At 40.3% G+C, this 23,101-nt stretch overlaps 1 protein-coding gene across 1 annotated transcript in view; it reads right to left on the minus strand.

The window, feature by feature from the left end:
- LOC149814756 (nudix hydrolase 16, mitochondrial-like) overlaps positions 1-23,101 on the minus strand; it is a 32,411-nt gene that overhangs the window by 3,125 nt on the left and 6,185 nt on the right. The window contains exon 3 of the mRNA XM_089989924.1: positions 4,464-4,547. Coding sequence (XP_089846050.1) covers positions 4,464-4,547 — 84 coding nt within the window. The remainder of the gene's footprint in view (positions 1-4,463; positions 4,548-23,101) is intronic.

Below are 23,101 nucleotides of genomic sequence, written 5' to 3' on the forward strand. Positions count from 1 at the left end.
TGAAATGTTCATACATACTTCTTCCTAATCTCCATTCAAGAAGGCATTCTTAACATCTAACTGTCACAGATTACACTGTCCGAATATAGCCACTGCAAGCAATGTTTGAATAATTGTCATATGCGCTACAAGAGCAAACGTCTCAGCAAAATCAATTCTAAATCACTGACTCTGTAAGCCTTAGCTACTAATCTTGCTTTGTATCTTTCAACGGATCCATCTGCTTTTGTTTTTATGTTATAAACTCATTTGCTCCCAACAATATTCTTTCCTAGTGGAGGTTTTACCAGTTCCCATGCCTGCATCCTCTCAAGTGCATTGATTTCATCAACCATAGCTCTTAGCTACTATTCTTTTCTTGCTGCCTCTATATAAGACTCAGGCTCTACATAAGAATGAATTAATGTTAAGAATGCATGATGTTGAGGAGAGAATGACTCATAGGATACAAAACGAGAAGGACGAATCAAGGTCCTAGAGTTTCTACGTACCTGATGGAAAAGAAGTAGGGAAGATAAAGACTCTAAAATTTGGTGGCCGATTTCAGCTAACACGGGAATAGAATTAGAATTGACCTCTTCTTTTCTTTTTTGATGTTCCTCCACTTGATCCATAAAAGGAATTTCAATCACATTTTCTTGTATTCTTGAGTAAATTTGTCCATACCAACCCTCTCTAGACTGAACTTGCTCTCCTTGAATCTCCACCCTTTCATTTACACTTTTTTTCACCAAATGGAACAAAGAATGACAGGACTGATTCATTTATGGTCTTTCTTTCATGCTGACTGAAATATAATGTTCTCATCAAAAATAACATGTCGAGATACCCACACCTTCTTCCCAACAGGATCATAGCACTTGTATTCCTTTTGACCAGTAGCAAAACCAAGAAAGCAACACTTAACGATTTTAGGAGACAACTTATTTGTATATCTATCAGGCAACAAAACAAAACATATATACCCAAACACTTTCATCACATCATAATTTGAAATCTGCAGCTTTTGAAAGGGAGATATACCATTAAGCACACTAGAGGGCATACGATTTATCTGATAAATACTTAGTTAAACTGCATCTGCCCAAAACACTTTGGGTATTTCACCTCCAAAAAGAAGTGCTCTTGCTTTTTCAAGGATATGCCCATTTTTTCATTCAACCACTCCATTTTACTCAAGAGTGTAAGACCAAGATCTTTGATACAAAACACTTTTCTCCTAGAAGAACTCTTTGAATACACAACTTACATATTAATTGCCAGAGTTTGTTCTCAATTTCTTAATCTTGGTAGCAAACTGATTTTCAATCATAGTACAAAAGTTCTTAAAGATACCAAAAAATTCACTTCTATTTTTCATAAAGTATAACCAGGTATATCTCGTATAATCATCTATGAAAGTAACAAAATATGATGATCATCCTTTCGACAAAACAGGTGAAGGACTCCATACATCATAATATACTAGATCAAAGAACTTTTTGTTTCTCCAATACTAGACCCAAATGACAAAGCATGACCCTTTGTCAACCTATAACTTTCACAGTCTTTGACATGACTTAATATAACTAATTTTGACTTATAAAAATTTCTTGAAGACACCAACTTTTGCAACCTAGAGCTGGACATATGACCCAATCTTTGGTGACACAAAACTAATTGATTTGTAACAACTCCCATTCTGACACTTGGATTACTCTGCTCACTCATATCGATCCAGTCCAGGTAGTACAAGTCTCCCCTTCTATGGTCAATCCCAATCTTTTTCCCTGACAACCGACTCTCTGCATCACACAACCAAGGGAAGAGAAACATTAAGATTCTGTTTAGTAATTTGTCCAACAGAGATAAGATTTATGGCAAGGGATAGAACATGGTAAACTTGAGAAAGATTTATCTTACTACTAGGACAGGAATCAAAAGTAATGAAACCTACTTTTGAGACAGACATAGAAGAGCCATCAGCAGTATGAAAATTATCATTGCAAGCCTTACAGTTGGTTAGAATAGTCTCATGGGATGTCATAAGACATGATGTCCTAAAGTCTATTAACCAACCAAAAGCATAGCTAGAGATACATGAAAAAACAATACTAGAAGAAGAAAAAGTAGAAGTGAAAGGAGCTATGGTTGATTGGGCAAGCAATTGTAATTGTTGAATCTGTTGTTGCATTTGTTGTTGTGCCATCTCCAATAACTGAAGCTAACCACTGCCTAAGGATTCTGAAGGTCTTGTTCTACAAATACCACCAGATAGAGTACTACTGTCGATATGCTCATCCTTGGGCTTAAATCCCTCACCATCAGAAGGTGCTGTATAGACTCATTTCTTTTTCTTGAAAACTGGACAATAATTTTTCATATGACCAATTTTTTTTCAATAGTGACATTGAATGGCACTAAGACCACCTCTCCCTCCAACACTCAAATCATCTCTTCCTCCAACTCTACCACCACCTCTGCTACCAAATCTACCACCTGACTGCCGAGAAATTGCCATAACACTATCACCAGATGAATAAGTTTTAAGAGATTTCATCTTGGTCTCTTCTGCTATCAATTCAGCTACGACCCTGGTAAGTGAGGGCAAATGAGAACGATGCAAGATATCACTCCTAGTTCCATCAAATTCTGGTCTGAGCACCATGAGAAACTCAATGACCCTATCAGTTTCCTTATACTGGTCAAGAAGGCCCAAACAAGTTTGACATAAGCACATGACTCACATTTTCAACACTTTTCATTTGACCCTCCATAAGAGTAAGAACATCCCAAGTTCTTTGCATATCATAATAGAATTCTTCAATTGACTTACATCCTTGTCGTATACTCCTCAATTCTTGAGTAAGCTGATAATGCCTTGCCCAATTTTCTTCTTTGAGGTACGCCTCCTTGCCCTCTTGAAATTTTGAAAGATTCTTAGTTATTCTTTGTTCCATTGAACCCAAAATTCATGCTTTGACCCTTGCATTATTTATGACCCATTCCTCTATAGCTTTATCAAAATCAACACTAATAGGCTTGGGTTTCACCTGTGAGCCATCCAAATATCTTCCAAGACCTTGCTCTACTATTATTGTTGTCATAAAATCAGCCTAATATGCATAATTTGTTCCATCCAGTTTTACTGGAATAATCTGGATTCCTTCCCTTTCCATATCGCACACAACTCAAACTATACACGAGACACAAAGACCAAACACCACCAATACTGACCAGCTGCAACAGTAACACACTTCAAGCAGTCCAAGATTCAAAACAAAGTGCAACAGCAGAAAAAACACGGTTACCCCCACACTTGGGAATGCCAAAACTTGACAAAACTCCTCCAAATTACCACATTAACTCTCTAAAACTCTTTTAACAAATTTCTAGGGTGAAAACGACCAGATTACAACCTTTTTCAGCAAAGCAAAGTGATCAGACGGATCACCACAAAGCAACAACACGTGCTGCTTGTTACTGCTGCATAGAAACCCACCAAAACCACAACAAAACTCCTCCAAATCACCACAACAGCCCACCAAACCTCTTCTAAAAGTTTTCTAGGGCAAAAACGACCTGAACATAACCAATCTTAGAGCTTCAAACTTGCCGATTTGGTCACAATCTACGAAATCCCCAAATCTCCACACTATGAGGGGCGATTTTCAGAAAAATATTGAAAAATCATAATTCCAATATTCCACCAAATCGTGTGATTTTTGTTTGGGTCAGCTTCTAAAATCAGCATCCATCTGAATGTCACCTCAAACAAGTTTGACTCTGATATTCGTACTGCAAGGGCTGCCGTGCATCACGTTCTCCAAGACTTCTGTCCTTCACACACTCAATCCTCTAACAGCTTGAACGTGGCACTGATACCATGTTAAATCTTCAACTGGAGCTCAACTTGTTAAAGGCACACAAGAGGGAGAGAGAGTGACACTGCATGTTGTGGTTTAACTTTATTATCTCCAAAATGATATTCCAATACAATACAGTCGACCCCCTTTATAAGAGAACAAAATAGAGCAACAAGAAAGAAAAGAAGTGACTAAACTACCTCTTACAACTGTACAATGTACATAAGACTTCATAATAAAGGGGGTAGTATACATAGAGTAATTACATATAGTACATAAGTCTTAAGAGGTAGCAATTTGGACAGTATACAAGCAGAGAGAGCTCAAAATATCTGTGAAAGTGAAAAAAATTGTAATTGCTTACATTATCATGGTCCACAACCAATGATCTTCCAATCTAAAATTCCACAGAAGAATCAGGTATGCACAACCACTAAGTTTAATAACGATATAAATGCAAATCAAGTCAATGCATCCAAGAACTATAAAAGACAGCAGAATAAAATAGCACTAACCAGCTCAAGAATCAACAAGATAAATGACAAAGCATGATGGTTACAAATAAGTTGGGAGGTGAAATTGGCACACATGCATAAATTTCAATTGAAAAATTATCACCATTATGTCTCCACGGACTCCAGCTTCTTCCAATGCCTCTCGTTGGGCTGCCTCATCCATCTCTTCATCATTTTCCCAGCCTCCCTGACAGATAAAGGAAAAAAAAAGGGAAACCAAAGCCACATGAGCCAACTTATGGGGATTCACTTATGCTGGTTTCTTGATTTTCTTAGTTACCATGAACATGGACACGTGTGCAGAAGAACATGCAGATGTATGTTCATGTGAGAGTTGTTGCAGCTATTGCAAGTGATTAAGGATTTATAAAGGTGAGATTGACAAAGAATACAAAGGGTAGCCTAGATGGCAGTGACAAACAAAAAGAAAGAGCTAGTCAATACAGGCACTATTAGTTTACTGCATCTGCTTACACTGAATGAGAGAAACAAAATTCATACAAATTTTTGCTCTCAAAACTCCTCAAAGTTAGAAGCTATGCATCATGGACATAATAGGAAGAGGTATCAATTTTGTATTTGGTATTTGCATTGTTATGTATTGTAAATTAGCAGCGTGAATGAAGCAAGGTCTTCCATTAACTTGCGTCTGTATATTTCAGATGCAATTTCTATCTACTTTCTCACATTCTTATACTATGATGACTGCTCTGATCTGCTCTTCCAAATATTGATCCATTCCCAATACCAACATGGCCCCATCAAAGGGGGATATCTTCTTGAGCAACCAAGTGAACAGTATCGGTGTAATTCAAGATTTCATACAATGCTGAGAAAAACCATGACAGCCATCAAAAGGGAAAGAAGAAAACTACCACTTCACCAATGTGCTCCTCAACAACAGGACATCAGGATGGCCTTGGATGCATGTAACGCCCCAAAATCCTGAACTTGTAATCTTTTAGGAGAAATTTAAATGCTTTGTAATCAATCCTTTTTCAGAGTTTAAAATGGCAATTCAGTGAAAAAATAGTATTTGAAATAACAAGTCAACGGACTTTGAGTGCATTACAGGCGAACTTTCCTTTACACAATAGATTTGTATCTCCATATAAGCATTGAAACCACATAGAGTCAAAAAAAAAGTTTTTGATCATCAAAGTTTATACAAAAGAGGAATTTCAAAAGTAAACCTTTATGCAAAATTACAAAACGTGCTCAGGAACGAAACATCAGAGAAAGAATGAGATCTTGATATCATCACGTAATCACACAATCGCCTGTTGTACCGACCTAATCATCACATGTACCCCATAAAACGGGTCACACTTATAAAAATCTGGTAGGTGCATAGATATCAAAATTCAGAACAAGACTAACATATACATTGTTCCTTTAGTGATGTCAGTTCAGAATAAGCAAAATAAGCATGATAATCTTGTTTCGATAATTACCTGTTATGAGGATACGTATAGAAAAAATGTAGAAACAACTAAGATTGCCCGGAGGTTTGTTATTCTATGTATTTTAATATTCTGGACAACTAACTGAGTCTGCTCCTAAGAGGACGGCCAATGACTGAGAGAGAATTTTTTAGAGGCCATTTGTTCAAGAGAATGCATCCATACTTCTGTAGAAATCATTAGGACCTACTACCTAAGATAATTTTTTGTATCCTGGTTCCCTAACTTCGATGACCGGAGACACCAAGTCATTGCTACTCGAGGAGCGTAGTTATTAACAACCTGTTCATCAGAGTTTTTGTACAATCTCATTCTCTCTCTTGACAAAATAAAAAAGACGAATGGATATGTCAGGTTCTATTTTAACTGACGACCCATTCTACATGCTCTGGTCTTTCAAACCAAATTAAGTATCTTGCCTGTGAAGGCGATCATCATCATTTATGTGATTTTCCTTTAATCATCGTGCATTTTCACGCTACGAGGTTACCTTAAACCTCCCATCCAATCATCGTAGTACTAACATGTCGTGCATGTCTGATAGTACCACTACGATGAAAGGGATATTGATTTTTCAGAAAGAAACCCCAACTTTTATTTAGAAATTTCAATATTCTGTGCTTTAGACCGGAAAATATCCGAGTCATTTCGGATACCAAAGAGAAGGACCGAACGTATGTACCACCTATGGCTACGTAGTCGAAGCCTTTTCATTACGCAGTTTTGAGAAAAAAACTTAGTTGCGAAAACGCAAATACCAAATACTTGTTTTGCTTTTCGAGACAACAAATAATACGAACTTGAAATCTCACATGTAAAATCTTTTTTAAAAACAGAAACTTGGCGAGAATGCGCAAATCTGCATCTTTAAATATATGCAGGTGTGATATAAAGTGGACAGGAGTACACAAAACTACGCACTTTATAAAGTTAGTTATATATATAATACATATATATTGAAACATAAGCCTGTACACATTACAACGCAACGGCAAAGTAAATGACATAAAGCAAGGCCCGCTGTGCAAAACCACACATCGAGCTAAATAAATTGCATAAGTGATGCGCGATGTACGAAACTGTACATCAGCTAAATAAATTGCATAAGCGATGTACAATGTACAAAACTGTACAACAGATAAATAAATTACATAAGTGATGTACGATGTACAAAACCGTACAACGGCTAAATAAATTGCATAAGTTATGCACAATGTACAACTAAATAAATTGGAGGAGAAGGATTCATGTGGAAGACCCAGAATGATTTTCTTTGTTGGTTCATATCGCCGACCCCAATTGTTTTGGGATGAAGGCGTAGTAGTTGTTGTTGTTTGTTGTTGTATGCACGATGTACGAAACCGTACATCGGCTAAATAAACTGTGTAAGCAGTAACCTGTGCACATTATGTATGAAACCGTACAACTAAATAAATTGCACAAGTTATGCACGATGTATAAAACTGTACATCGGCTAAATAAACTTTGTAAGCAGTAGCCTATGCACATTATAACGCAGTGACAAAGTAAATGACATAATTTTAAATGAACAAGAATACGCAAAATTGCATCCTTGAGTTAAAAACATATATATATATATATATATATAAGTTACAACTCATGCCTTGGTAAATGTGTTATGTCCGTTGTGCCAATGTAGACCGTTAAAAGGATTATATTGCGCTGCATAAAGGATGGCATTAAAACCTTATCGTGATGATGATTGTGTCGCAGAGGTGAAACCCGAACCCAATTAGAGCCGACCGGACCAAGTTGGGCTCGGTGCTAGCTGATCCCAGCTTGGCGGCACCTGAACAGGCAAGCAGACCGACTAGCTGATAAGGTGAAATCGAGTCAACCTCGATGCACATGAGTCAACTAAAGATACGGGACCGACTCGGGCTGCGCTCGGTGGTAGCCGAGCTCGGCATGGTTCGACCAGACTCAAGACAACAGCAGCACTAAAAGTTGTTGTTGCTCGAGTGCAGCAAAAGGACAGGGGACACAGAGGGCTCAGCTATCAGGCCAAGCCAGGTTTGGTCCCCAAACAAGACAGGACCTGCTGACAGAACCGGGTTGGGCTCTGTAACGACCCCAACTCATACCCCTTAAAAATGCAGATTTTTTTTTAACCATAGCGAAAATCTTCTCAGAAACCCGAGGCCTTTACAGTTCCACTCTCAATTGGATAAAACAACCAACCACGGTAGAGCTTACACTTAGCATCCCAAACCATAACAACTTATTGTATTTTAATCATGAAAGAAAGAATATCTAACAATAATTACAAAAGACATATCAGAGTTATTTTAATAATATAAAAGTAAATAAGAAAAAAGACTGAGCCACGCTGTCCCTCTGTGATCTGTTTAGCAAGTGTGTGACACCCGTGACTCTCCCAGAAGTCAGTCGCTTCACTGATCACCTGCAACTGCGAAAAACCGTAGAAATAGGGGGTCAGAAATCCAAAGAATTTTGAGTATGGATCCCTCTAATGAAATAAATGAGTATAAAGAACACAGATACGATTTCATGCAATAATTCAAAGGAATACAATTATGACAATTACATAATTCAATTAAGCATTCATGCAATATGAAACATTTATTAAACATGAAAAACATAAATCAATAACAGGAATCACAATGTAAGTAAGCAGTATATTTAACATGCATTAAAACTTAAGCATCATGCATCCACCAACATGTAACAATTAAGGGAACAGATAAAAGATGCATGTCCTATTAAATGCATACAATTTAAGTTCATCTTTTTAATTATCGTTGTCCGCGGATACACTAAGCGGGTACAATTTTCTCGATGTCAAGTTAGGTTCGCAGAGTAGCTTAACACACAAGTTATATTTTATTACTGGGTTCCAAACTTAGTCCTCAACTGAATCACCTTCGAAACATTAAACCTCCACATCTAATGTCGGGGACACTCCACGCTCACAAGTGTCACTTCCTTGGTATACCAAAACAACAACTGTGTCGAAGACACCGCCACCAAGTAAAGTGGCATACTCTCCCTAAAACCCTGGCCAAGAGAAAGAACCTCAATATCGGGTTCAGGGGTCAAAGTAAAGCACACGGAGTTTTTGTATCCTCGTGGTCTCCCAAAACCGAACCTCTAAGATGCTCATTCTTCCGATGGGAGATCTCAGTTTATACATTACACTGTTCTTTTTTTATTATTTTTTATTTAAATGCCAATTATTAAGTTTTGTAATTCGGCATGCAAAAACAAGGGCAAAAGCTCGCATCTACCCCTGCGAGAACCATCATGGGACTCCTGCCCGTGGAAACACATACAACAGTGCAATATAGTAAAATCAAAATTAATGTGATTTTTGCGATGCAATTAAAAGTAAATAAAGAGCGAATCAAAGGTCAAGGGTCTTCAGGACTACGATGATTCATTTCGATCATCGATGCACCATATGCAAAAATCATAACAATAAGCAATTCATGCAACGATACCAACATGATTCCAAATGCACATTCATTCATACCAATTTATCAATGTGCATGAGCTACCACAGTCATATGCATGTGTTCACCTTCCATGTGAAATTACTTTCATGAAATCACTTAACATATGCATTCATTCATGATTCATAAGTACATGAGAACATTTATGCAGGATTGTACATACCAAACACACATCGATTTCATATATGCACATGCAATTGAAACAAATCCATAAATGCACGATAATTAAACATGTCCCATAAATGTAGGCATATGAAACTTTTCATTCATAACATGTGTTAACATCCACACACATGAACATAACCCGGATCTAGAAATTGAATTTCAGGGCTGCACACATTCATATCATGTATGCACCTGTACCAAAACAAACTTTGCAATAACATGTTAACAGGCATGCATTCATATCCAACATGCTAAATTCAAACTAAAGCAGAAGAAGAACTCCATTCATCAGATTAAGTTCACCATACTTAGCAAAAATCTGGAAAATAATCACATGACTAGGCTCGTTCTTTTAAATGTACACGAGCACTTGGAATCACTTGAGATAGTATATTGCTAATGCATATCGTATCAATTCCAAGCATACGAAACCAAACCTCATTCTTTTGTACACAACAGGCCAATTTTAATTTGATTAACAAGTCTGGAAAAAAAGTAAAAAGCATAACTGAATACCCAGATTTTTTTTTTAAGAAGGTTTACACCCACCCAGCCGACTGCCAGTGGGCTGAGGCTCAGCTCCAGCCCAGGCACAAAACATTTAAAATAAAATTCTTTTCAGAAACAACTATACATGTATCATGCAAGGTTCCATAACACACTGTAATTATTCTCAAGGTTGCACATACAAGTTTTTACAGATTTAAGGCTTAAATATGCAGAGATTAAACATGGTTACATTCACATATGACAGCATCCAAAACAAATCACATGCACGTTTATAAGTCTAACAGAATCACTAAGCCACTTGTGTATGCTTATTCTACAATGCATATGTATTCAATGTTTTCAGCAAGCACATTATTACACACATTTTTTTTCTGTAAAATACCATGCATACACCACGATTTCAACATACAGTTTCATGTATTTATTCAGTCTATGACATGATTCACCCATAGGAACCGATTCTCACGAGAACTAGGCATTAAACGGATGTACATGTATTACTTAAAAATTCTGTTCTAGCACAGAAATAAATATGTATAGAATTTTTGTTTTTTAAAGATGAAAAGAGTCAAAAACGCATGCATGGAAAGGGATCCATAGATCCTCTTTCGTATATCTTAGAGTGATCACATAGATCTACTCTTTTACCATGGATTTCTCACTTATGTCAAAAGAAGAGACCCGTACCTCAAAATTGACGCGGGGGCGAGCGTGCTCTATTGCGCAAATCTGTAAACAAATAAAGGTGATAATTAACATACAGAAAGTTTTGACCGAGTCAGGGTTGACCCCATGCAGTGGAAGTAGGGGCGACATGTGTGGTCTCGGCAACCTGGCGAGCCCAGACCTGACTGGCTAACCCAAAGGCTGAGGTTAAGCAAACCCCTACCAGCTATACAACTATACCACTGAGATTCGAGCTTGCCAAGTCCCAACACAAGGTGACGTGTACTAACTGCTCCGGACAGACAAGCAGAGCCCCCGTTGGTCCTACCGAAATGGGGGGAATCAGGCAGGGGCATTGCCCCTGCCGGCCGGCCGAAAAAGGGAGGCGACAAGGGCGTGCCCCTACCTGCTGAAATTACAGAAGCGGCAGGGGGGCGAGCCCCTGCCTACCGAGAACTGAGAGGCAGGAGGGGGCGTCATCCCTGCCTGTCGGAATCAGAGGTGGCAGGGGGCGAGCCCCTACCAATCGAAAATTGAGAGGCGGCAGGGGGTGAACCCCTGCCTGCCGAAAATCGAGAGAGGGCAGAATGCGAGCCCCTGCCTGCCAGAAACCAAAAGGTGGCAGGGGCACAACCAAAAATAGGAGGGCAGCAGGGGCAAGCCCCTGCCTGCCTGAAAAGTGAGAGGCGGCAGGGGGCGAGCCCCTGCCTGCCAGCAACAGAAAGGGAGGGCGCAGGGAGGGGCTCAACCCCTCCCCTTCCAACAGGGAGCCCAGGGAGAGAGGGGCCACGATAGGGGACTGCCGGCCCTCTGGCGACACAGAGAGAAAAGGAGGGTGCGACAGGGGGGCGTCGGCCTCCTGCTGACCCTTTGTCAGACAAAGGAAGGATGGAAGAAGACGAAGAAACAGAGGAAGAAGAGAAGAAGGGTAAGGGGGTTACTTGAGAGTCGATGAGCGTCGGCATCTGGCTCCCCTGGGAGGTCGTCGGCACCGGGGTGCAATCGCATGCCGGGAGCGAGAGAGAGATGGAGGTGTACCTGAGAGGTTGTAGGTGGTGACAACGGTAACGAGCGAGACGTGAGGGAGGCAGCGTTGTCATCGACTGGCATCGCACACGGAGAGGGCAGAGCCGAGAGGGAGGGGAGGAGTGCAGGGGTGAGAAAACCCTCCCTCCTCTCTGCGATTTTAAAGAGGGATCGGATGGGGCGAAACGGGAAACCCCAACAGGGTTTCCTTTTCCAGTGAGGAAGGAGAGGAGGGAAACGAGGCGGCTACGGGGGGAGAAAAGAAAAAGGCGAGGGTTTAAAACCCTCACGATAACCGCTTATAACCCTAATGGATTACGGGTCCGAGTTTGACCCGGGTTTAAATTTATTTATTTTTTTCGAAAAAATGAGGGTTTTATAGGCTCGATTCAAGGCGGGGACCGAGTTGGGCTCAATATTGATACCGTAGGCAATGGCCAGCCCATAACCGAGCAGGCTCGGTTGGAACCCAACCGAGCCAGGTTCAGTTCCTGTGCAAGAGAGGAAGCGAAGGGAGGCCATTGGGAAGGGCTTGTGAGTCAGGCGGCGCGGCAGGGCCTGCGATGGTGATGGTGGTGGTTATATGGGCAGCTCGCAAGGAGGGTATCGACGGAGAGGTAGTTGCCGATGGTGTCACCGGCTGGTGCCGCCGATGGTGGGCTTTTGCTCACTGAAAAGAGGAGATACGAGAGGGTTTGAGGGAGGTCGCATGCAGAGGAAGGGGACGCCGAGGAGTGTTAAATATGTATATGTAAATGAATATATTTCTGTACTGTATTGTACTACTGTACTGTATTGTACTGTATTGTACAGCATACTGTACTGTATTTGTACTGTATTGTACTGTATTGTACAGCATACTGTACTGTATTGTACAACATACTGTACTGTATTGTACTATTGTACTGTATTGTACCACTCGTACAACATATAAATATCAATGGAAAGGGGAGAAGACATCATTGCCGCCCAACATTTTTTTCTCTCTTCCCTCTTACCTCTCTCTCTATCTCTTGCTACGATAGTAAGGTGACTCCCACATCTGATTTCTCACATGGTATCAGAGCCAAGGGCGTGGTAATCACGATCATCTGGAAGGCCCCTAAGGACCTTGACGTGCGTTTTTGGGCGTTCTCAAGGAAAGTGTTTTTTTTTTTCATCTTTTCTCTGTTGTTTCTCCGTTGAATCACTATATTTCGACGTCGTTTCTTCATTTCCTCATATCGTGCATCTTTTCCTTCTTACATATTCTGTTATCCCCAATTTTATCAACCCTAATTTCTGTTTTCCCCAAATTTGGGAACCCTCATTTCTCAAAAGTGCCTCTTTTCTCAAACTTCTTGTGATTTCTTATCTATTTCTTGCAATATAGTTGATAAATCGTACATTCTGCACGATTAACTAAAAAAAATCGTGATTTCCAAAACTCAAAAATTTCTGTCCGTACGGTTCTGTCCGTACAACCTACGAATTTCTGTCGTGCTATTTGATTCATCTTTGATCTTCTTCCTTATGGATTCTAAAATCAGCCCTGGATTTCTTTCTCAACTTGTTTCTCACAAATTAACTCATGATAACTACTTACTTTGGAAACGCCAAATTCTGCCGTTTATCCGAAGTCATGGTCTTTCCGGGCATCTGGATGGGGGATCACCCGCCCCACCTATGACTATTACGCAAGAGGTAACTGGTAATGATGGGAAGGTGAGTTGCATTGCTATTCCAAATCCTGCGTATGATGTTTGGTTTCAGAAGGACCAATCTGTGGTTGCCTATTTGACTGCCACGTTATCTGATCGTATATTACAAACTATCTCTGACCATTTTACTGCTGCAGAACTATGGAGACATCTTGCTCACTCTTATTCACAGGTTTCTGAATCACGTGCACTTCAACTGAAATGGCAGTTCCAATCTATGCGAAAGGGAACTAAGACCATTACTGAATTTCTAGGGGATATCAAAATTATCATTGATCAGTTGACCGCTATTGGATATCCTGTTTCTGACAGAGATGTTGTTCAGCAGGTATTGGGAAGCCTTGGGCCCCAATATCGTATGTTTTGCACTGCATTACAGGTTGCCTCTACACTTCCATGCTTTGAGGATTTACAGGCCAAACTCCTACAGTATGAAGTTAGTTTGACTCAAGATCATCTTATTGATGATCCTCATCCTGTCATGTTTACATCTGGGTCTACCTCATTTCGTCCACCTGCTGCTCATATGGGCCGTAGAGGACTCCTTCCTACTCCTACTGCTCCACCTGCCACTAGAGGTACCCGTGTCCCTACTTGCTTCCATTGCAACAAGCGTGGCCATGTGAAAGCAGATTGTTGGCACAACCCACAGAATCGCAACAAGGCAGGGAGGCCAGGACCAAGAGCTGGACAGATGAATGTTAGACAGTTTCAGGGGCAGCCGCAGGGAAATTTTCGAGCACATCAGGGTATTGATCAGGGACAGAGTGCAGGGTTGCCACATGATGTGCAACAAATTCTGATGACTGCATTTAACAACATGAATTTGCGTCAGAATGATGATGGAGTTTGGTATATTGATTCTGGAGCAGCCGCACATGTTACTTCTGATGCAGGTAAACTTTCCAACATGGTTCCTTATATTGGCACTGGCACTATTGTCACGGGAGATGGTTCCCACCACCCTATTTCTCATACTGGAAATGCACCTCTCTCTTTGTCACAATCTACACTACCATTGAAAAATGTCTTACTCACTCCTGCCATTGAGAAAAACATTTTATCTGTTTCTAAATTGGTTGATGAAACAAATTCATCCATGGAATTTACTCCGTCTTCTGTTTGTCTTAAGGACCTTCGAACCAAGAAGATGCTCGCTAAGGGTGAACGACGCGGAAACATGTACGTCTTCGAAGCAGCCCCCGGGACTTTGAAGACGTCATCTACCGTGTCTCCATCTTTTCCTGCTTATTTGAGTCAGTCTTCTTCTGGTATGCAATGTAATAAGCCAGTTTCTTGGCATCGTCGGTTAGGTCATTGTAGTCAAGGGTTCCTTGACAAATTGTCTTCTCAGGGTTTTATTCCCAAAGTCAAATTAGATCATAAGTGTCCTAGTTGTAATGTCTGCAAGAGTCATGTACTTCCCTTTCAAAGTATCAATAAAAGAGCTTCCAAGCCATTTGAAATTATTCACTCTGATGTTTGGGGCCCAGCTCCTGTTTCATTTCTATCTGGCTCTCGTTATTATGTGTTATTTCTTGACTCTTTCACTCGTTACACTTGGATTTACTTTATGAAATCTAAATCTGAAGTGTTCAAACTTTTCAAACAATTCCATGCTCTTGTTCAGAACCTTTTCAATTCAAATATCACTTATTTCCAGTGTGATGGTGGTGGAGAATACATATCTCATGATTTTAGTGAATATTTAAAGGACCATGGCATCACACGTAACTCCTCTTGTCCTTACACTCCACAACAGAATGGAGTAGCAGAACGTAAGCATCGGCATATTGTTGAAACCGCGTTAAGTATGATGCACAATATTGATATTTCTTTCTCTCTTTGGACTGAGGCCTTTCACACTGCAGTGCATATCATTAACAGGTTGCCTATGGAATTATTAGGAGATCAGTCTCCTTATTATTTGCTTCACGGTTCTCACCCTTCTTATGATGATTTGCATGCTTTCGGATGCATTTGTTATGTCCATGTGGATCATTCTTTACGTAACAAGTTTCAGGACAGAGCAGTTCAGTGCAGATTTCTGGGATATGCCGATGGGTATAAAGGATATAGATGTTATGATCCTATTTTGGGTAAGATTAAGGTGTCTAGAAATGTTGTTTTTGATGATGACCATTTCAGCACTTGTGATACTTCTCAGGTATATGAGCAAACTACTTATGATCCATGGCTTTGTGATACTTTGCTATATGACTCTATCAGAGATCCTGTTGTTGATGAACCAATTCAATTTGAAGCAGACAACTCCATCATCCAGGATGCACCTTCACGATTTTCAGGTTTGGTTTATGCCCGTCGAGGAGCCCCTTCAACTCCATCTCACGAGGCTCCCCCTCTTCGACGATCCACACGTGAAAGGCATCCTATCCATCGTTGGGTTAGTTACAACAAATTTTCTCTTGACTTTCAGTTGTTTCTAACCAATGTGGCCAAAGAGAAAGAGCCGTCTACTTTCCATCAGGCAGCCCATTCTCGAGCTTGGGTTGAAGCTATGAACGAAGAAATGGCAGCACTTCATGAATGTCATACATGGGATATTGTTCCTCAACCTGTTGATAGAAATGTTGGTTCCAAATGGGTTTACAAGATCAAGCGTAAACCAGATGGTAGCATTGAAAGATATAAAGCTCGCCTTGTTGCACGCGGATTCACACAACAATATGGGCAAGATTATGAGGAAACTTTTAGCCCTGTTGTCAAAATTGGCACCATTCGTGTGATCCTCACTTTGGCACTTCAGCATGGTTGGTCTCTTAGCCAGTTGGATGTCAAGAATGCATTCCTACATGGGGACTTGAAGGAAGAGGTGTATATGGAGCAACCTCCTGGATATAGTGAACATGATGCGGCTACATGGGTTTGTAAATTGAGAAGGTCTCTTTATGGTTTAAAACAGGCATCTCGGTCTTGGTTTGAGAGTTTCTCCATGAAAATTCAGCAGCATGGCTTTTCTAAGAGTATACTTGATCATTCTTTATTTATGTATAAGAATGATCATGTTACTACTTGGGTTCTTATATATGTTGATGACATCATTATCACTGGGAGTGATGATGCACATATTGCCTTGGTCAAGTCTTTACTCATGGCCAAATTCAAGATGAAGGACTTAGGCCCATTGCGATACTTCTTGGGAGTTGAAGTCGATAGACAAGATGATCGACTCACTCTAAGTCAACACAAGTATACTCTTGACATTCTTCACACCACTGGTATGATTAATTGTAAACCTCTCAGCACCCCATCTGTCTTAAATCATAAGTTTAGTGCAAAAGAAGGCCAATTATATCATGATTCCACTTTATATCGCCGCATTGTTGGTATGTTGCAATATCTTACATTTACAAGACCTGACATTGCTTATGCTGTAAATCAAGCATCTCAGTTTATGCATGCTCCCACTGATTGTCATATGGAATGTATTAAGCGTATTCTCAGATATCTGAAAGGGACTATTGGAGATGGATTGCTCTATCACAAAGATGAAAGCTTCACTACAGGACAACGTTTACTTACATATTGTGATGCAGATTGGGGTGGGAACCCTGATGAGCGTAGGTCGGTTTCAGGATATTGTGTTTTTATTGGCCCAAATATTGTCACTTGGAGTAGTAAGAAACAAAAGGCCATTGCTAAATCCAGCACTGAGGCAGAGTACAGGGCAATGGCAGCAGGGACAGCTGATGTCACTTGGGTACGGCATCTTCTTCAAGAGTTGAATGAACCTATCTCTTCCTCTCTGCTTTTATGTGATAATCAAAGTGCCATTAATATTTCTTTTAACCCTATTCATCATTGTCGCACGAAGCACATTGAGATTGATCAGCATTTTGTTAGACAAAAGATTGAAACAGAAGAAATTGAGGCTTCGTATGTCAGATCAGAAGACCAAGTAGCAGACATCTTCACTAAAGGATTGGTTAGTCATCAATTTTGGTTACTTAAGGGCAAGTTGAGCATGATTGAAGATCATCCTCAACTTGAGGGAGGCTGTTAAATATGTATATGTAAATGAATATATTTCTGTACTGTATTGTACTACTGTACTGTATTGTACAGCATACTGTACTGTATTGTACTATTGTACTGTATTGTACAGCATACTGTACTGTATTGTACTATTGTATTGTATTGTACCACTCGTACAACATATAAATATCAATGGAAAGGGGAGAAGACATCATTGCCGCCCAACATTTTTTTCTCTCTTCCCTCTTACCTCTCTCTCTATCTCTTGCTACGATAGTAAGGTGACTCCCACATCTGATTTCTCACAAGGAGGAGAGGCAGGGTGGCCTCTGGCTGGGCTGGTGAGCTGATCCAGTTCGACAGAAACGAGGGCCCGCGGTGGTGGGCCTGCTCACTGGAACAGAGAGGAGGTCGGTGGCTCTGTCACAGGCGCCCGACAACACCTAAGGGCATCAGTGTAGGGAGGCACCAGGGCTTTCCGGCAAGCCTCAGGCAGTGGTGAGGCATGTTGTGGGTGGGGTGATAATGACTGGGTATGGTGGTGGCAGCGGTGGAGGTGTTTCAACGAGGTCACCGGAAGAAGAAGGTGAGAGGGACGATGGTGACAGTGGAGCACCTGATTGGTGCTGCCATGAAGGAGATCAACGAGAGGGGGAGAGCCTGGGAGAGGAGAGGGGTACGGGAAAGAGAAAGAGAGAGCATGTGTGTACCTGAGGGGGGGAAGCAGCACCGATCCGGTGTGCCGACGCAACTGGGGAGAGGGGGGTTCTCGTTTCGTAAAAAGAAACCTCCCCCCTGTGGGGGGGGGGGGGGGGGGTAAGTAGACCACGGGAGGGGTCTGTGACTCGGATCCAACCTGGATCCAAATTTTTTTTAATGCACGAGTCTTACAATGCTACCACAACAAAGGGCATTGCCAAGGTAGCTTTTAGCGAAGAGGAGTTGCCTATATCTATGAAGCAAACAAGCTTGATACATCAAAATTAAAGAACATGGCCCAATCTTAATATTATGAGTTGTGAATTCTGTCAGATTTTCAATCTCCAGGTCCTTCCACGCGTGAGAGTTGAGAAACAGAGAGGGAGATAGAGAAAGGGAGAGAGAAGTTGGGAGAAACCGATACCCTGTTGTGTTAGGGTCGGCTGTTGTGTATACTCCTTTATATTAACATGTGATTACAAAATTAGGGTACTAAAATACCCTCATTACAATAACTTATATTACACAATGCCATTAATGAGAAGTGGATGTCACGGGTCTGGATCTCCAGATCCATGACCCGTAACCAGAGAAAACACTTCTTTTCACCCTCCCTCAAGTTGTGCATGATCTTGAACCATGAACAACTTGCCTTTTAACATCCAAAATCTGTCTTTTGTCAATCCTTTTGTAAATATATCCGCCACTTGATCTGTAGTTCGAACAAATTCAGATTCAATCTCTTTCTCTTCTACCTTTTGTCTCACAAAATGCTGGTCTATTTCAATATGTTTGGCACGACTGTGATGGATTGGATTAAAGGACATACTAATGGCACTTTGGTTGTCACACAAAAGAAGTGATCGAGATATCGATTCTCCGACTTCTGTCAGTAGATGTCTAATCCAAGTAGCCTCAGCAGTGACGACTGCCATTGACCTGTATTCAGCCTCTGTACTGGATCTGGCAACAGCCTTTTGTTACTTACTACTCCAAGAAACCAAATTCATCCCAACAAATACACAATAGCCGGATACTGATCTGCGTTCATCTGGATCTCCCGCCCAGTCTGCATTTTGCCCATTTGTCTTTCGCTTATATATGAGACCATCCCCAACCGTTCCCTTCAGATATCGCAGTATCTGTTTAACTGCTTCCATATGCCCTTCACATGGTGCATGCATAAACTGAGAAACTTGATTCACCGAGTAGACTATATCAGGGCGAGTAAAAGTGAGGTATTGTAACATACCCACTATGCTACAGTATTGTGTGGGATTATCAAATGGATCTCCGTCTTGAGAGCTAAGCCTTTGATGAAGAACGCTAGGAGTGCTCAAGGGCTTGCAGTCTTTCATACCTGCTTTATTGAGAACATCAATGGTATACTTATGTTGAGTGAGGGTCATTTCTTCAGAGGTACTGTCGACTTCAACTCCAAGAAAGTACCGTAGTTTGCCAAGGTCCTTCATTTTGAACCTCTGATTCAAGAGATGTTTGACTTCTTCCACTGACCAACCATATTGGCATCTTCTAATTTGTGGTTGTAGTTCCATAGAAACCACAATACACTTAAGACTTAAGGTAGTAAAAGTGTGGAATTCCAACATCCAACACATAACAAAGAATCATGTGTGGAAACCTAGGACCATAGAAAGACACATTTATCAAGTGAAATTGGATCCATTGACTAAACAGTCAAAAGGTACAAGACCTGGTCGACAATGACATATGATGGAAATAAGCAAAGCTTTGTCACCAGCAAAGACTGTTTTCTGAAATGGCATCCTAAACAAGAAGGGAACTCAAAAGAAACTCTGAAACTCATAAAAGGGCAAGGGGAACTCCTTATTCAACATAGTGAAGGTTAACTTTTCATGAGCAAAGGCCACATTCACTAGATTTCAAGTCCCATCAGAAAAAACTCCAGTTAGGGATCATAGTGCAGAAAAGAACACTCACATACAGGACCTTGGCAAGCTATAGGTAGATCTAGCATAATGGTCTAAAACTTTGCTGATACTGCTATCCCTACAATTTCAAAGCATAGGGTTGCTTGCATTTGATGCTTAAGTTGATTCTCATGGATTAATCTAATATGAAAGCATAACCAGCAGTAAAGTCAAATCGTGCCTAGGCACCACCCATGTGCATAGGCAAGGTAGGGGGTACCTAGGCTGGCATTTTTGTATTTGTTTTTATAATGTTTAAAACATTATAAACACGTTCAGATTGTGTATTTTGAAATATTTAAGTTTTTTCATATTCTTCCTATTTTTTATCATTTCTATTTTAGATTATTATATTTTTTTTGGATCTCTAGCGATACCTAGGTGAAGCCTGGCACCTCGGGGGCCATTACCTAGGTGCTGCCTAGCACATTTGACTGCTACAGAAATTATACTTCAAGACATATTCTCTACACTGAAGCAATGGAATCCGCATATGAGCTGGATAGCCTTATTATATAAAAGACAATCTTGAACTTGTATCAGCTGATCCCTCCTTGCTATCACTGTTCACTGTATGAATCTAGTGTTTCATTTTCCTTCTTTAAGCACAACCACTTTCACATTACCCCTCCAAGGTACTAATTTCCATATTATGCCAAAGTTTGGTTCGTACAGAATTCCATTCATCAAAGAAAAACCAGCTTAGAAAATTATACTTATCAGCACAAATGAAAGAAACTAGAATAAAGATGAGCACTTATTATTTACTTTTTCTTATTTGAAAGTCTCCGTTTGGGGAAAAAAGGAGCATGCACCTCAAGGAGTCAAGACACTACAATTCTGAAGAAATAGAAAGAAACAACAAAAGCAAAATTAAAGAAAGCTCCAACAAATTCCCTAATATAAATGCCCCCTTTGGTCCTGCGTAATACTCATACATCTATCACCTCTACAAAAGAAAATCAATATCCTTCATCATTGATCTGCAAAAAGTGGTGAAGAAAAAATATTCCACAAAGTTCTGTAATTTTTTCTTGCCATGTAAACCAGTAACAGATAATTATGAGTCATCAGAAATCTACAATGGAACTCAAACTATGTAAGAGAGAAAGAGTTTGGGTCTGGATCAAGTGCAGATCTATATTAGGGTCCATATCAGAAATGTAAGAAAAAAGTCTGTAAGGGGATGACTGTAATTTTGAAAAGAAGGGGGAATGAATTTTTTTTTTAAACATGAAAGCCCTCTCTCTCTTCTCGAGCAGATTGGAGGAAGAAGAAGAAGAAGAAGAAGAAGAAGAAGAGGAGAAGGTTGAAAAAACGGTATGCCCTCTCTCTCTCCTCTACTTATTTTTCTTCTTCTTCATCTTCTTCTTCTTCTTCTTCTTCCTCCATGCCTTTTACCTGAGGTCAAACAAAACAAAAATATTTGGGTTGGGTCAGGGTTGGACCCAACCAGATCCAGACCAGCACGTACCCGCACTGCATCTGGTACCTGTGTCAGGCAGTGTCGACATGTGAACGGCTGCTTGGTAGCCGTGTCTATGTGACATAGAACTCAAAGCTAAGTGGAGAGAAGAAAACCCCATTAAACCCCAAGAACCTCATGGGTGCAGAAAGGAAGAGGTGCACCCACTTTCTCAACTCAGCAAGGAGGTCAGGGAACAAATTATTTATGATGAATTCCCTTTCAGCTCCACATAGGATTTCAATATCAACACTCAAGAGCGACATAAAAATGAATAGTCTAGCCAGCAGGATCATCCCACTATTCAAAGGTAGTATAGGAAATGACAGGCTACACAAGGCAATGAAAAGATTTGCCTGCATCCAAAGATTTCCCCAAATCACAAGAACCTAACTCATCCAACAAAGCAGACCAGTAATCAAACCCATGGTCTCTCATGGCAAATCCTAAACCATGTTGCCCAAAGAATGGAAATTGCTACAAAGATGACTAGCTATCCATCACTTAAAATGGAAATTTTCAACAAATAGATCAATCTCAAAACAAGAGCCACCTCAAACCCTACAACCTCTATGCAGGAATTGTTTTCATTTTCTCTGAAATTAAAGAGCTGGAGATCCTCAACCCATCCTTCCCAAACGTTAGAGCCTCCTCTCTCATGGCAGGTCTAATTCTACCAAGCATTTTACATCATACATCCAATCACAAGAACCATGATTTCACATAAGCTACAAATGCTTCGTAGAAGGTATCTAACATATTACTTCCAATCCCCCATGATTATAACAATATCCCATCCCTAAAGGGAAAGGCATCTTTGTAAATTGATATTTGCATAAGAGAAAGCATTCCAACTAAATGGCATCTAGATTAGTGATATCTCCTATTACACTTCATTTCAACAGACTCCACCGGTAATGCCAGACCTGTTCAGTGTTTTTGTAATTAGGATAAAAGCCGCAGGTTTTCTATTATGCAGTCAAGTCACTAGCATCATGCACTAGAAAAGACACCATCTATGTCACAGGGATACTCCATTTTAACTCCCATTCCATATCCCCTTATATACAAGTCATATTAGAATCTTCATAAAAGTGGTTGTATCCCCATATCCATGTGACATAGGACACCATGAAACATGCTCAAAATTCAGATGATCTATTTCACCAGGAGCATGCTAACACAACCAACACTTTATAGCATAGTAGAAAAAGGATTTTAAGTAAAGGAATAACCTGAAAGAATTGTCAATCAAGTTCATTTAGAATAAGAAATCATCCAGTAAACTAAAAGGTACATATTAAAACTCTTTGATGAAGTGTCATCCCTGATCAAGTGCAAGACAACACTGTCCGAACAAGAGAGAAAGTTGCTAGTCACATGGTCATCTGTCACCAAGATAAGACAATTTCTGTATGAATGACGTGACATCATAGATTTGTCCGATCAAATCATGAAATAACTAAAGGAATGCAAGTTATCAAATTCTACTAGAAAGTTGACATGGATGTTTTCTGTTTAATGCATGTATTCTATGTAACATGGGTTGCTTTCTGCGCTCCAAAGCACCTGTGTCATACCTGCATGCACACCCATGTCATACCT

This window comes from Nuphar pumila, chromosome 15 (genome assembly GCF_984573655.1).
Source record: "Nuphar pumila chromosome 15, dmNupPumi1.hap1.1, whole genome shotgun sequence".
In the NCBI taxonomy this organism is placed as follows: Eukaryota; Viridiplantae; Streptophyta; class Magnoliopsida; order Nymphaeales; family Nymphaeaceae; genus Nuphar; species Nuphar pumila.